Genomic DNA, 15,404 nt, shown 5'->3' on the forward strand with positions numbered 1-15,404 from the left:
CACCATACAGACTGAAAGTTGTTTTTTATTATCATTTCTTTACTTGTCAATGTTATGTGATATCAGTTTATAATTGGACAGAAGTTTGATTTATAATACACGCATCCAAATATACTCTTATTTTGTAAAGCAGAACTTTTTTTTATTTATATTTATTCAAGTTTTCTTTTATCTGCTGAACACCCTTGGCAGTCCTAATTTATTTTGCTTTTACCAAAACATTTCAAACCATGTGATCCACCAAAACAATACAAATTATGTTACACATGCAAATTTTGGTTGACACAAAATTTGTATTTGTATTTAAAGTTCAAACACATATATATATTAGTATTACTCCAGTAAATCGCAAAACTTTTTAAATCTGTAAATACTATGTGCTTAAAGTCATGTTGCACAAGAAATACTTTTTAAAATAAATCTTCTAAAGTCATTAAATAGATTTTGTGTTATGGTTCTTAAGTCTTAAAATCTCCCACAACTATTGCTTTGTCAGTCTACAAATCCCTATACATTCACATTGCAACACTTCTTCACACTTCTAGTCTTCAGTGCAGGATGACATATTCAAGATTTCAGATACCTCAACTTAGACCTCAAATTCAACGACCCACAGTGCATTACACCAAAGAACAGCACATGCAATCAACTTGAAAAACAGTTAAATATATGTATTGCTGAGGTACATTAATTCCAAACAGCATATAAATTACATTCAGATAAAATCATATTTTTTGAGTCATAATTTGGATTTCTTGACACACAAACACCCTCTTATTTCTTAGGACAGAGATTCTCAGAAGATCCAACCCTAATCAAACACACCTGAACAAGCTAATCAAGGTCTTCAGGATTACTAGAAAGTTAAAGAAAATTGTGATCAAGGTTGGAGCTAAAAGTGGACCTCGAGGGCCAGAGAGGAGAACCTCTGCTTTAGACCAAGGGAATAAATAGACCAAATGCATCCAAACCTGTTCCCGAAGGGCCACTGTCCTACAGAGTTTACATACAACACTATTTAAACACATCAGAACCAGCTAATTAAGGTCTTCAGACTTACTAGGAACTTCAAGAAAACTGTGTTGGAGCTGGTTGAAGATAAACTCTGAAGGAGGATGGTTCTCCAGGACTAGGATTCATGTTGTGTCAGACTTGGCACAGCTACACATAAGCTCACAGGAACTCAAGTAATTAGAAAGTCTTCATTAGGTACTGCGGGATATAAAGGAGTTTGTGAATCATTTGCCTCAACATGGAATGATCTGCTGTTAGCAGAAGCTTTACGATTGAATTACACTCCCAGATTGCAAGATTTTACAGAAGTGTTCCCATTTAAGACTAGGCCTAGTTGTATGTCCTGATTTTGCATGCTGGAAACGAGCATCGGGGAATCTATCCTGAGTGGTTTCATCCCGATTACTGATTTTCAAATGGCTGCTTCTTGCTGATCTGAAGAGTGACCTGTCCGGTGGGTGTGTAGTTGCGGGTTTGTGTGGAAACCTGTGTTTTGAAGCTCTGCAGACCTCCCTCCTTTTCTCTCTGGAGCACGGAGCAGTACATCGACTGGACTTCAAGCTTTGCAAAGCTACTGGTATGGCGTGAATAGTTGGATGAAGGTTCTCCCGTCACATGAATAGGTATAATCTTCTCTCGCCTTGCCTGCGAGCTGACACCCGCCGATAAACCTGGACTAAACATGCTGGAAATCTGTTCCTTGAAGGAGCCAAATAATCCCTTGCGAGGTTTTGCCGGTGGCACCGGACGTACCACGTTCAGCACAATGGGTTTGCCAATAACAGACTCGTTAATTTCTCTCTGCAACACCGAGATCTCACTTGGCTTCTCGACGGAGATGTGATGGTCTGTACCGCTGCTGAACGTTTCACCTGCCTGAGGGACGTAGTCCTCAAGATCTTCAAGAGTAAGAACTCGATTCCCGTCAGTCAGCATTTTGCAATCTCGAGCAGCAAGTTCGTCGTCTTCAGGCTCCGCGATAATAGTTTCTTCATCAGAGACACACGGGTCACTCATTTCGAATGTTGTCATATTTACGATCCCTGAAGGTACTTCGAACACATTCTGTGCAGTTTCCTCTTCATGTGTATCAGAAGAAGCTTGCAGAGCCATTGCGGCACCCATTGCCTCTTCTAGTAACTTGTTGTTGGAGTTATTAGTGTTTGGATTGCCAGGTGGTGAGAACTTGCTGGGGGAGACGCCTCTTCTTCTTGGAAGCTTGGGTGATTTGTTCACTTTATACTCGATTGTCTCCTCAACTTCAACCCATCTTGGGTTCCTGGCCGTGGCACCCTCCTGCTCTGGAACGTACAGCGTCGGTACAGTCTTCCTGGCCAGGGTTCGTCTCTGTCTGGGCGGTTCGGGTGTGGACGTCTCGGAGCAGTGAGCTCCCCTGGGCGATGGACGCGGGGATGGGTGTCGTTTCGTACGGGTGTTCTTCATCACTGTGGTGATCGTCTCCTCACTAGAAGAGGAAAAGCCCATTAAAAGCACATCAGCTTCAGGATGGTAAGATTTTTATAGTGTTTCTGAAAGAAGACTTTTGTGTTCACCAAGGCTGCATTTATTTGGTCAAAAATACAGTAAAAACAATAATACTGAGAAACATTAGTGTTAATTTATTTTAATATTTATTGTATTCGTATAATAAAAGTAAAAATTATTCCAGTCTTCAGTGTCACATTATCCTTTAGAAATCATTCTTCTATGCTGATTTGCTTAAGTATTTCATCATTATTTTTAGGATTCTGTGATGAATAGAACATTTCAAAACAACAGCATTTTATTAAAATATTGTGTAACAATGTGTGACTTACTGACACTTTTGATCAATATAATGTGTCCTTATTGAATAAAATTATTTATTAACTTTTGAACAGTAGTGTATTTAATTTGTGCTTCTGTGTGTGTGTGTACGAGACTTACATAATTATGGTTTTCTTCGGCATTTTTGTCTCTTGTTCTGTTACTAGTTGGGGAAAAAAAAATAACAATAAAATTGTAAATCATCTTTTAAAAACATACAATTTATTTTCAGTTATCAAATGAATTGATCACTTGAGGTACAAACATGATGCTGAAATAAAATTAAATCTAAGTTCTAAATTCTTATACAGGTCCTTCTCAAAAAATTAGCATATTGGATAAAAGTTCATTATTTTCCATAATGTAATGATAAAAATTAAACTTTCATATATTTTAGATTCATTGCACACCAACTGAAATATTTCAGGTCTTTTATTGTTTTAATACTGATGATTTTGGCATACAGCTCATGAAAACCCAAAATTCCTATCTCAAAAAATATTAGATAGATAGGGAATTTTGGGTTTTCATGAGCTGTATGCCAAAATCATCAGTATTAAAACAATAAAAGACCTGAAATATTTCATTTGGTGTGCAATGAATCTAAAATACATGAAAGTTTAATTTTTATCATTACATTATGGAAAATAATGAACTTTTATCCAATATGCTAATTTTTTGAGAAGGACCTGTATAAGTGAATGTATATATCAAAAAAAAATATATACTTATTTTCTGCACCTGATAATTTCTATAACCAACTCTCATAGTGTTTTGTAGACCCTTTGTTAAAACCAAATTTTTTTTAATTTTTTTTTTATCTGTTTTGAGTTTTCAAGAAGTAAAGTCATAACAGACGGGGATGTTTTTTAACTGGGTGTCATATGTATGTCTCTTTTACCTTCTATACTGATGGCCTGATTTGCTCTACGTTCTCGCGCCATTGCCACAGCAGGAGTGATCAGCTGCGTGGCACACCTGGCACTGCCCAGACGGTTCGACAGCTGCAAATCAATAATATAAGGCTTATTTCCTCAGGGTTGAAGTAAAGTAATAACTGAAAGGACTAAATAAAGAATCCCCATACCTCACACTCATAGTGTCCAAGATCTCGTTCTCCAGGGTTCTTGATAACTAGAACCAACACCCCACTGCACGCTTCACTGTATGTCTGAAACTTCTCCTGGTCTGTCAGCAGTTTACCATCCTTAAACCATCTGTCCAGGGAAATGGCATAGTTTAATACTAACTCGAGTCATTTTGTCAGTGAAACCGATAACACAAGAAAGCGGTGTTGGGTTTTTGGACGTTATTTATGGAACGACTTGATTTGAATATTATTATATGAATCAATCAGATATTCTGGGTCATTTTGACTCAATATTTAAACATGGAAATAACGTAAATGAAGTAACTACCTTATCTTGGGACTTGGTGCGCTCTGGATGGTGCAGGTGAACTGAGCATCTTCTCCTGGATAAAGTGTGGCGTTCCGGATCTTATTCACAAAACGTGGAGGTACTGCAAAAGGAATAAAACTTAAATTTAACAGTATTAAAAGTATCAAACATCAGTCTATTCTAACTATGTAAACTTTAAGAAATTGAATTATATTAAAATGTTTAAATTAGTTCTTATTAAATGAAATAATTCACAATGTAGTGAAACCAGCTTTACTAGGTTGGAAACATGAATTTGCTCATGTCCATCACTCACCCTGCACAGTGATTTTGCCTAGTGTGCTGGCGTTGCCCGCAGAGCTGGTGGCAAAGCACATGTATTGTCCCGAGTCGTCTGCCGTCATGTTGTCCAAAATGAGTGTGCAAGAGCCGTCTGGGTCCTCAATGATGATGTGATGAGGATCTGCTTCCACGGCATGTCCGTCTGTTTGTGAATCAGATGGATGAATTACTTAACTTATAAGAAGTCATAAAGGGCGGAAACACCCAAGATTTGGTTCTTTACCTTTGTACCAGGTGACCTGTGGTTTGGGGGCACCAGTCACCTTGCAGGCGAGCTTTACTGTCTGTCCGAGCTCCGCTGTGTAGTCTGTCAAAACTGAGTCAAAATCTGGAGAGCCTGTAATAACAAATATGATAAATATTAGGACTAGGGCGTGTTTTTTATTGTAGTATAAGATAATAGGACAGATAGGTGTTTTCTCTTTTTGCCACTTGCAGGGATGATATATTTTTGAATGCCAAAATGCATAAACAAAAATCTGTTTTTGGATAAACACCTGAAATAAGGTCTGGTGTTTTATTCTACAACATAAAACGTCAAACTGAACCGGTAAACTCATCTACTCCGCAGTCCGCTTTTACAGCTTCATCGTGTTTATAATTATTGCAATCGATTCGAACTCAAACTTTTCAACATGCAGATTTTAAATAAAGTTTAAAGAGTTGTTAGAAGCTTAGTGTTGTTGGTGTGATGTTAGCATAACTGTAGTTTTTTTTTACATTTGCCGACTTTATTAGGCTTCAAAATGTTAAAAAGATTATCAAAGCATGTACGAATCAAAAACTTTCACTTAAGCTTATTTTCTGTAGCTAATAATCCAAAAAGCCAATGACAAAATCTTTTGGGGTTTTTGTGGCAGGAAGCAGGCTAACTTCCGAGTTGTGAGCAATGTGTATATCAATGTTGGCGACTTACTCCAGGCTGGCATGCTGTAGCGCAGCTGGAGGTCACGGAGGTCACGGAGCCAGGAGTTCTTGATGATAACAGTCCGTGCCTGCAATGTGTATTTTCTCACAGAGTCCTCGCGCTCATGCCAGATCTCAAACACTCTCTCGTCACCCTCAACGGTCTCGTTCACATCAATGTTTGTGAGCTAAAGACAAAAAATAAACATGCATTATATTTTTATAAACAATAACTATAAGTGAAATTATGCGGCAGAACCAGTGATCCATGTCAACATATTTGGACAGTAAAAACACTGTGTTAAATATGTGCATCATTTAATTTCTGTATTTTAAAAGCTTCTGCAAAGCTCCAACCTTCATCATATTCTTGAACACATATGCCTGAGTGTCTGTATTAGTGTCTCTCTTCTGTTTGCAGATGACCACATGGTTTTTGAAGAGGAAGACGTGGCGGTGGTGACCTCTGGAAGATGTTCGAATTCCAGGAGCTCCTTCCCAAACAATAAAAGGCCCCTGTAGAAGAATCCAGAACTTCATTTTACACTTTGATTTGAAAAGTTTTTACATTTACTACAAGTAGGTGAAACATGTAAGAACACTTAATCACAAAGCAATTATCCAGTACCTTAAATGGCGACATTTGAGTTTAGGGACTGTACCTGTCTTATAGGTTCTCCCAGCGCCTCCAGATTGGCGGGGTAGCTCTCTATGAGAGATACATGGTGTGTGTTTTCTGAGCGCTGGGAGAGGGACGACACCATGGCATAGGCTTGCTCCAACAAACAGCAGTTCTGACCGTTCCTCGCTTTATTCCGGATCAATTCCTACAGTAAGATCACGGGAAATATGGAAATGTGTTGGTCACTATCAAATATTAGTGAAGAGTTATATCACATAATGCATAACACGATTTCTATATATAAATAATTAGCATTTTGAAAGTGGAGATTGCCAGAATTAGTATTGTGGTATTCAAGTATTTTTTTTACCTTCAGTAAAGCCCTGTACTTCTGAATTCTCTCTGGTGGTCTCTGAAGGTAAGCATTGATGCTTAGCACTGGACCTTCTGAGGGGTCAACATTTGCCAACTCTGAGGCTGTATAATCCTAATGAAAATACATAAAAATACATAAATCATGCATCACTATTTTTACAGACAAAGAAAAAAAAATCACAAAGATTAAAAGTCACAATTTTTATGCCCCAGAAATCCATCACTACGCTGTCAATACTTTTTAAACCCACCTTGAAATACTGGTGCACTTCTTTCTCACTGATGGCTGACTCAGCTTGCAGTTGTCCAATGAAGTACTGCAGATATTTCTCAAACCCTTCAGAGTTTCTCAGGAAATGCATGGCAATGTCATCATCTGTGTCACAATCTTGCAGGCCAGGTAGCAGAGAGCTGGAAAACAGGCACCTTTCATTACGCATCTCCCTGTTTTCACATCTGTATGCCAAGACTAGCATATAAATGAAAACAATTCTTTACATATTCCTTAAAAATAAAAATAATAGATGCTATAGACTTAACCATCATATTTGACTGTCTGAACTCTGTACCTGCTGTGGAAGGATTTCAAATCATTGATATTACGGAAGATGGTTTCCTTCTGGCTGGTGATTTCAGGTGGTGTGCTCTGCTCCTCCACATGCTTCAGATGGTGTGAAGTGAAGAACTCCATCTGCTTCAGAAACTCAGTTTCTGTGTTGATCAGCTCTTGGACAAGTTGACTAGATACATATGAAGCCGGGGTAGAATTACTAAAGTGGATATGATATAAACTGCACCCTGAACTGTAGTTAATGTGTCCAAATTTACCAGAGTTTCTTCTTGTACTCCGTCTCTGAGACTTCTTCTCTGGAGGTCTCTGGGAGGTCTGCTATGTCTGCAGACAGCTACAACACAACCATTTCATCATTAGTATGCGCTTTAACCCTAATGTCAAATTTTAAAATCAATATTTCACCACTAGGTGACTAGTTATCATTTTGAATCAACTTAATCTGACCTTCAGTCTTTTGTCGAGGTATGCAGGCGAGACCCATCCCTGGCGAGATGGGTGGGATTTTGTGGGCTTGGTGCGGACCAGCCATTTAAGTGGATGGGCAGAGTCCAGAACCTCCACATACTGGCCCTCCTTCAGAGCGATGGCATCTTTACTGACCCCCATGGGGTTGTAGTCAGCGGTCACCACGTAGATTTCAAACATCTGCACAGATGCATTGAGATAACAGAGCATTTGGAAAATGTGACTTGTCATGTTCACGCTCTGCTTTCAAATATTCTGTGAACTGAATATTAACCAGATACTTAACTCATATAAAACATAACATGAACTACAGAATTATGATACCAACATTACACATCCATTTTTACTTCCTCTTTTTTAATAAATGGTAATGCTTTCAAATTCTTATGTGAACAGAATAGCAACAGATCTGACACAGTTACGTTAGTTATAATAATAATAATACAATTCGTTTGTTGATGACACTGAGAGTGTGTTATTTGTAATACCTCTCCCCTGGCATCTCCTTCATCAGACTCAGATGAAGAGTCTGCGATCAGAGATGGAGGGCGTGATCGGCCATGATGTGGAGATGGGGATGGGGTTTTTGATTCATCATCGTCATCATCAGCTCCTGGGACACGCAATGAAGCTAGATGCAGACAGAGACAAAAGGATAGAGGAAGAAAGAGATATTGTGTCGAACAATTATGGTCACAACATGTTTAAGTATAATGTTTGACACAGGATGGGTTTCAGTGTCACATTTGCATTGAACTACAACACATTTGCTCAGATTATGATCATGAAAAAACCAGCAGACACATATTTTGAATGCAGTCTGAAAATATAAATCTGGACATGAAATTTGAATAATAAATAGAAATCGCAAGGTACCCCACATTTTATATTGTAAGCAAACATTTCAGAGTAAAAAAAAAAAAAAAAAAAAAAGAACACTGTACACATCTTTAACATGTACTTTTGTGTGATATATATATATATATATATATATATATATATATATATGTATATATATATATATATATATATATGTATATATATATATATGTATATATATATATGTATATATATATATATGTATATATATATATATATATATATATATATGTATATATATATATATATATGTATGTATATATATATATATATATATATATATATATATATATATATATATGTATATATATATATATATATGTATGTATATATATATATATATATATATATATATATATATATATATATATATATATATATATATATATATATATATGTATATATATATATATATATATAGAATGTATTTCTTTATAAATATACATATTCGACATATGCTAGTCGATGCGAATCGTCTACTCCCGTTCACCGGCGGCACCAGGGGGGGTCTTGGGGGGTCTCAAGACCCTGCCAAAAAATGCCTTGACCCCCCATTTGACCCCCCAGCCTCTTCCTGATTGAAAAATATATATATTCGGGATAAAGATCCAAAAATGTTTCTCTTCAAACTACACAGAACAATAATAAATAATAATTATTTCGACATTTATTCATACACTGAACCGAGAACCGTTTCTGTCGGACGCGTCCGATTCGAGAACCGATGAGCTGTGATAACTGCGCATGCGTGATTCAGCGCGAAGCAGACTGACACAGAGCGCATCTGAACCGAACTGATTCTTTTGGTGATTGATTCTGAACTGATTCTTTGCTAATGTTATAAGCGCGGGTAAACCAAAGGCTTGAATGAAGGGCAATCATCGCCAATGAATTACATCGAGCGCAAAAGAACCGGTGAACCATTTTTTTTTCAGCTGGTTTATTTGATCGAATTGTCCGAAAGAACCGGTTCACTTGAGCACCTGCTCCTTTGCCCCTTAAGTGCCCTTTTGTCAAAGCAAAATTTCCTCAATTTTTTTTTTGTAATAACATAAACTTTTGTGAATGCCTGCCCACGTCCAATCATAATATTAGTACAATTTATTAATAATAATTTAGCCCAACTAATAAAATGACCAACATGATGACCGTTCACCTGACTACGACCTCATCCAACCGGGAAGATTCCTCATGCTGCAGGCGCATTTTTTAATTGCTAGAGGATATTTTCAACATCGTGGCAGCTGGTAAGTGGTGTTTCATTCTCAGCGAAGTGATTTTGGTGTTTATTTACTTATTATTATTTTACAAGAACGATGTGATGTGAGAACATGCAGATACGTTGTTTATATTGCTGTGTGTAGCCTGTAGTGTAGAAGTAACACTAGCGTGCTGCTGTTTGAGGGAGAAAAGTTTCACAGGCATCGAGGGGTCTGGTCTTTTTTATGTTATTTGAATAAACTTTTATTATATTACAGTACTTATTTATTTTTAACACGTAAAAATAATTATCACAACACTGGTAAGGCTTATTCAGATTTTCTCATTCTCTGAATTATCATTATAAAAATAAAAACAATTCAGAAATGAATTAAAATATAATTATATTTTAAATGTGATGCAAATATTTTTTTCTACAAAAGCAACAGTGTTTACAACAGCAAGACCACTTTAGCCTGTAAACTCAATAATATCTATCTGGAAATAAATGTAAAAATATCAATGTCAGTAAAAATGCATAATATACCTGACATGAAAGTGCTGTGTGAAGGATATGAATAACAAATGTAGCCTGTCATTTGTTTACATTGCAAAGGTGTTTTTGTTGTTTAGTAGCAGAAATATGCAGTTATTAGCCATGTCCACTGTATTTTTTGTTGGTTTTCATGAGACCCCCCTTGAAAAGACCAGGACCCCCCCATTGCTCCCCCAATCAAAATTGTCTGGAGCCGCCACTGAATGTAGCCTGTCATTTGTTTACATTGCAAAGGTGTTTTTGTTGTTTAGTAGCAGAAATATGCAGTTATTAGCCATGTCCACTGTATTTTTTGTTGGTTTTCATGAGACCCCCCTTGAAAAGACCAGGACCCCATTGCTCCCCCAATCAAAATTGTCTGGAGCCGCCACTGCTCCCGTTTAAGCAACTGCGTAGATTTAATCTCGCGACAACAAATGCTTGCCGCTGTGAAATTTAAATTTTACCGCCTTTATTTAAAAGAAACCGCGACCTGACAGAACTTGCGGTTATTAAGGCTACGGTAAACTCTGTACTGAAACTCTCTCAAAAACGACCATTTACACAAAAGAGATTATATGGATATGGAAATCATCTCTCCCAAATGGATGCTGAGCATGATTTATGAGGGAAATACGATGACCTAAAGAGAAGGTAAGCAGCAGTAATCGCTTTTTATTTAGCCTACGATTCAAGTGTGTAAGAATTTTCGCTTCCAGTAAGCGTAAATTGCTTTATTTGGTTAATTACCTGTAGAATGTGATTGTGTCACAAGCTATTACAATGTTTGGTCGAGACAGGCTGGCGGGGATCCATGGTAATTTCATATTAACACGATATAAAGAATTAGGGCGGTTTGAACACTTTGGGATCCACTGGATTTAAAATACTGTTTCTAAATAAGTGGTAACAGAATTGTGTTTTATTCTACAAACAAAGTTTTCTCAGTCATTCATTCATCCATTGATCATAAGAATATTTTACCATAATATTCACCAGGCAAACTCTTTCCATTGCTTTTGTAGAAAAAGAAATTAATGCAAATAACATCAGTGACAAAAAATAAATAAATAATAAAACATTTGGACAATCACCTGAGCTCAACATGTAACATTCATTAATATCAGATTTTTTAATAATCTATGACTAAAATACTGTACTGTATCATGTTTTCCTACGATTTAACGTGCACTATATCATGCTTGTGTAAAAATAAAATTGTGCCCACACAAACACTAATGTAATGCTCATGCAACTCAATAAGTCTAAATGAATATGTCAGTGAGCGCATTCATCAATTTTCTTAGTGTATAATGAAACAGAGACACCTTGAAAGTAAAAAAAAAAATAAGAGTCTGCTTCCACTGAATTTAAGAATGTCCAGTTTTTTATAATTGTGACAAATTGCTCTGATTTTAAAGAACTGTGACTTTATTACTACTACTAGCCAATACTTGCAGCATTTTTAACACTACTGAAGAGCTTAAATTCATTCCTTTTAAAAAAAAATGTTGAGAGCCAAAGAAACAGACAAGCAAAGTGATTAACAACAGCATAGCCTCTTGGAGAAAAAGGTAAGGTTCTGGTATGTTACACTGGAGGTTCTGCGTATACATACTGGTTACTTTAGGCCAAGATTTCATCCACTGGAGCACTTGATGGTCTGTAAGCTGTCTTAACAAATCAATGTTTCAATGAGAAAGTGAGTGAATAGAGGGATGAGAGGATGGATGGATGGATAGTTTGATGGACAGACAAAAGAATGGAGCCAGTGAGCTGTGTATTAACTGAGGGATTCAGATAAATTATTTTTTTTAATAAAAGGGAGGCTCAGGATAACACACAGAATGTGTTCATTAAAAATTTCCAGAGTATAATTATTTAAAACAGTGAATTTGCAACAGGTGTACTCCATTTCAGTACCCAGTACATCCCGAGACATAAATTCAAAGCATTTGAGCACATGCTAAACTCAAACAGTGCACACCGATTTCAGTGAATATTAGGATGCATCTGTAGAGAAAGACTACAGTAGCAAGATAAATAGTTATTAATAGTGCAAAATGACATATATTAACAGTATTATTGACAAAGTTTTTTCTCTTACCTTGAGTAATCCTGGCAGATACCATTTCAGTGATTTGGGTTGTGAGTTTTTGTAAGAATTCATCAGTACCCACTTCACCCATGGAAGGTAGTTTGATCTCTCCTGAAATGTGATCATAGTAATTACTTTGTATTTTGTTGCAGATTATTGGACAAATATTTGATGGCAATCACTCTGACCTAATTTGACATTGCATTGATACTAAAAAAAAGTAGTAAAAAAAAAAAAAAAAAAAATAGAACATCAGTATCAAATATTCACCTTTGCCCTGTTCCTCTGGTGGGCTGATAGTAATTCCCAGAACCCTGGAGAAAAAAAACCCATCTTAATCCCTAAAATGTTAAAATCTTTAAATGTTTAGATTAATAAAGTTATCTAAATTGACAGCTGAATGCTTTTATATTTAAACTTACTCTGGACCCACTTTCTTTTGCTCTGGTGCTGTTGGACAGAAAAGCAAGCATGATAAAAGGGTACTCATATCAGCCATAATCTTGGTATAAAAAAATTATATTAAAATAAGTCACGATTCTGACATCACTAGTGTTAATAACTGAACCATGAGTTTCTGACCTGTCTCCACGTCCAGTCGGGCTGTGTTGACTGACTGTCCAGCGAGGTTGGTGGCAATGCAAGTGTACATGCCGCCATGTTTTTTTCCCACTTCCATGAGGATGAGACTATGTTGACGGCCAGAGCTGGCCACCTTGTAACCTGGTGTGTCTGCTTTGATCCAAAGAACATCCTTATCTGACACTTCCTTTAACCAGTTTACAGATGGGGTTGGGGAGCCTTGGAAACAGTACCTTGGTTTATGTTATGTATCTCATCTTTTGTAATGTGCAGCTGAACCAATGTTACGCTTAATGACGCAAAATTGCATCTTAAGTCATTTTCTTGGTATTTTATTTATTGTGGTAACACACCATACCTTCCACTTTGACTGACAGCGTTATACTTGCTCCCTGTTTCACCTTCTTGTTGCTGAATCTCTCTAGGAAGCGTGGTGGCACAAGTGGCACCTTTGAATCTATTTGTGGAAAAAAAGTGGCGAAGCAAATAAAATGCATGCATAATCTTTCATATCAATACTTAATTACAAAATGCTTTTGCATTTTACATCATGTGGAACAAGGATTCATAATCACATGTGCTGTATGCAAGATGTTTACCTCTCATTCGTCTCTGTACAGGTGCTGGACGCTCTCCAGGAGCTAATTAGTGAAAGTAAACAAAGAAACAAACAGAAAAACATGAAGAATTTATGTAGCACATTTAATTTGGAAAACAGTTTTACTGTAATTTTGTGATTGATTAATTTCTAATTGCAACACCCTTCCATTTCCTGTCACAGTCTTACAAAGACCCAATGCAGGTGACATATAGAGTTTAAGTATAAAAGAACCATTTACCTTGTACATTCAATCTTGCTGAAGAGTAGGCAGAGCCAGCTATATTGCTAATATATGCTGAGTATTCTCCGGTGTCCTCACGCTTAACATCCAAAATCTCAAGACTGTGTTGATCGCGTTTGGTCGACAATACAATTCTGCTGGAGCCTTGGAGTGGGGTGCCGTCTTTGAACCAGTAAACCCTTGGTGTTGGAAATCCTGCAGAAAGGCATTGAACATGAAACTGTATTTTCCACCCATATTACTTCTGCAAATGCAACAGCTAAAAAAATTACAGTAGTCTTGGATACAAAACAATGTGAATATTTATTAGGAATATAAACATGTTCATGAAAAGGATTTAGGACATTAACGCCATTATGGTTAGAGCGACTAGAGTTGAATAGATACAACAGGTGCAGATACAAAAAAGAATAAATAGTGCATAAATAATCAGAATACATTAAAAGTAGAATCTGAAATGAGACAGAATTTGCATCCATGGGAAAAACAGCTGACCTTTGACCCTGACACTCATTTTGGCAATGGGTGCTCCAGGACTGAGGAATAAATCATGTAACTCATCCAAAATCTGAGGAAGCTGCTCGTCCTCTGCCACAGACTCAAAAGCCTCTGTGTCCCTGTGCTCCGAGCTAAAAGAGCAACCCAAACACAAGAAGAAGTCCATTTAAAACTAGCATGAAATTTAAATCAGAGGTTTGTTCTGGACAGGATTTGAGGAAAATCTATTTTATCCCTTTAGTACTGATATAAAACATCATAAAGATCATTTAAAATTAAATGGTTGATTCTTACCTAGACACATAACCTTTAGCACTGACATAGGAAGACGTCTCTGTGGCATCAGCTGCTGTGTCATAGTCTGAACTGCAAGACACTTTAAATATACACAAGACTGAATCAATAATCAAACAACACAAGTTTTCAAATCTTTAAGAATAGTATAAATTAAATACTTCAAAATTAAAAAAACAAGCAATATTCAAACAACAAATCAACAAAAATGCAGTAAACAGATGAAATTAGCTCTAATTAGTTCTGCATAACAAAATACATATAAATATTAATAGCATTCATCTTAAGCATGTTGAGAATGTAGGCCTAGAGCATTTTTAGTCTATCTAGAGACAAATGACAACAATGAAAACACATGCAGTCACATTCTTACACTTCACAGATTCACCAGTAAAAGAAAGTGCCATCTTTGTTAAAATGTTTTAATCTGGGACGACATTTTGTTTTCTTGTCTACATTTGTGAGTTTTTGGTTTTGATTAACACTTTCTTTTAACAGTGTACTCACTGTCCACCCTCAGCTCAGCCTTGCTGGAGGCGATGGCACTGTCATTTTCAGCCATGCATCGGTACACGCCCATGTCTGTGGGCAGCACAGCTGTGATGATCAGCTGGTGATGGCCTTCCTGGTCTTCGTTGATCATGTAATGGTCATTTTCCTCCAACATCTTTCCATCCTTGAACCATCTCACAGTGGGAGGGGGGTTGCCGACAATTACACAGTCAAAACTGACTGGAAACCCATCAGGAACATCTTGGCTACGGAGCTCCGTCAGGATGATGGGGGCCGCTGGGAGGTTGGTAGGTGATTAAGATAACAGGAAAGAGCAAACAAAACCGAAAAGAACAGAACATAGCAATACTTTTGAGCAGAAATGCTGAACCAGGCAAAAACATGACATGCCATCACTTCCAAAACAAGCAAGTCGCAACATTTTTTGTGTAACATTTCAAAAGTGCCTCCCTATAATGA

General features: G+C 36.9%; 1 protein-coding gene across 50 annotated transcripts in view; it reads right to left on the minus strand.

Moving 5' to 3' along the window:
- Window positions 1–7: 7 nt before the first annotated feature.
- Window positions 8–15,404, minus strand: part of LOC127945916 (obscurin-like) — a 55,040-nt gene continuing 39,643 nt past the window's right edge. For 49 of the 50 annotated variants that reach the window (XM_052542091.1, XM_052542090.1, XM_052542078.1 and 46 more), the window contains 26 exons: window positions 14,940–15,221; window positions 14,433–14,514; window positions 14,136–14,269; window positions 13,638–13,835; window positions 13,398–13,439; window positions 13,157–13,255; window positions 12,799–13,017; window positions 12,639–12,666; window positions 12,487–12,530; window positions 12,226–12,327; window positions 7,993–8,135; window positions 7,484–7,684; window positions 7,294–7,370; window positions 7,035–7,205; window positions 6,717–6,876; window positions 6,461–6,577; window positions 6,131–6,295; window positions 5,826–5,984; window positions 5,479–5,656; window positions 4,786–4,899; window positions 4,537–4,704; window positions 4,239–4,341; window positions 3,908–4,037; window positions 3,722–3,824; window positions 2,941–2,983; window positions 8–2,479 (listed from right to left, as the gene is read on the minus strand). In XM_052542091.1, coding sequence (XP_052398051.1) covers window positions 1,417–2,479; window positions 2,941–2,983; window positions 3,722–3,824; window positions 3,908–4,037; window positions 4,239–4,341; window positions 4,537–4,704; window positions 4,786–4,899; window positions 5,479–5,656; window positions 5,826–5,984; window positions 6,131–6,295; window positions 6,461–6,577; window positions 6,717–6,876; window positions 7,035–7,205; window positions 7,294–7,370; window positions 7,484–7,684; window positions 7,993–8,135; window positions 12,226–12,327; window positions 12,487–12,530; window positions 12,639–12,666; window positions 12,799–13,017; window positions 13,157–13,255; window positions 13,398–13,439; window positions 13,638–13,835; window positions 14,136–14,269; window positions 14,433–14,514; window positions 14,940–15,221 — 4,325 coding nt within the window. In that variant the 3' untranslated portion in view covers window positions 8–1,416. The remainder of the gene's footprint in view (window positions 2,480–2,940; window positions 2,984–3,721; window positions 3,825–3,907; window positions 4,038–4,238; window positions 4,342–4,536; window positions 4,705–4,785; window positions 4,900–5,478; window positions 5,657–5,825; window positions 5,985–6,130; window positions 6,296–6,460; window positions 6,578–6,716; window positions 6,877–7,034; window positions 7,206–7,293; window positions 7,371–7,483; window positions 7,685–7,992; window positions 8,136–12,225; window positions 12,328–12,486; window positions 12,531–12,638; window positions 12,667–12,798; window positions 13,018–13,156; window positions 13,256–13,397; window positions 13,440–13,637; window positions 13,836–14,135; window positions 14,270–14,432; window positions 14,515–14,939; window positions 15,222–15,404) is intronic. The other variant, XM_052542059.1, reaches the window with a different exon arrangement.

The sequence above is a fragment of the Carassius gibelio genome, chromosome A24, assembly GCF_023724105.1.
Source record: "Carassius gibelio isolate Cgi1373 ecotype wild population from Czech Republic chromosome A24, carGib1.2-hapl.c, whole genome shotgun sequence".
In the NCBI taxonomy this organism is placed as follows: domain Eukaryota; kingdom Metazoa; phylum Chordata; class Actinopteri; order Cypriniformes; family Cyprinidae; genus Carassius; species Carassius gibelio.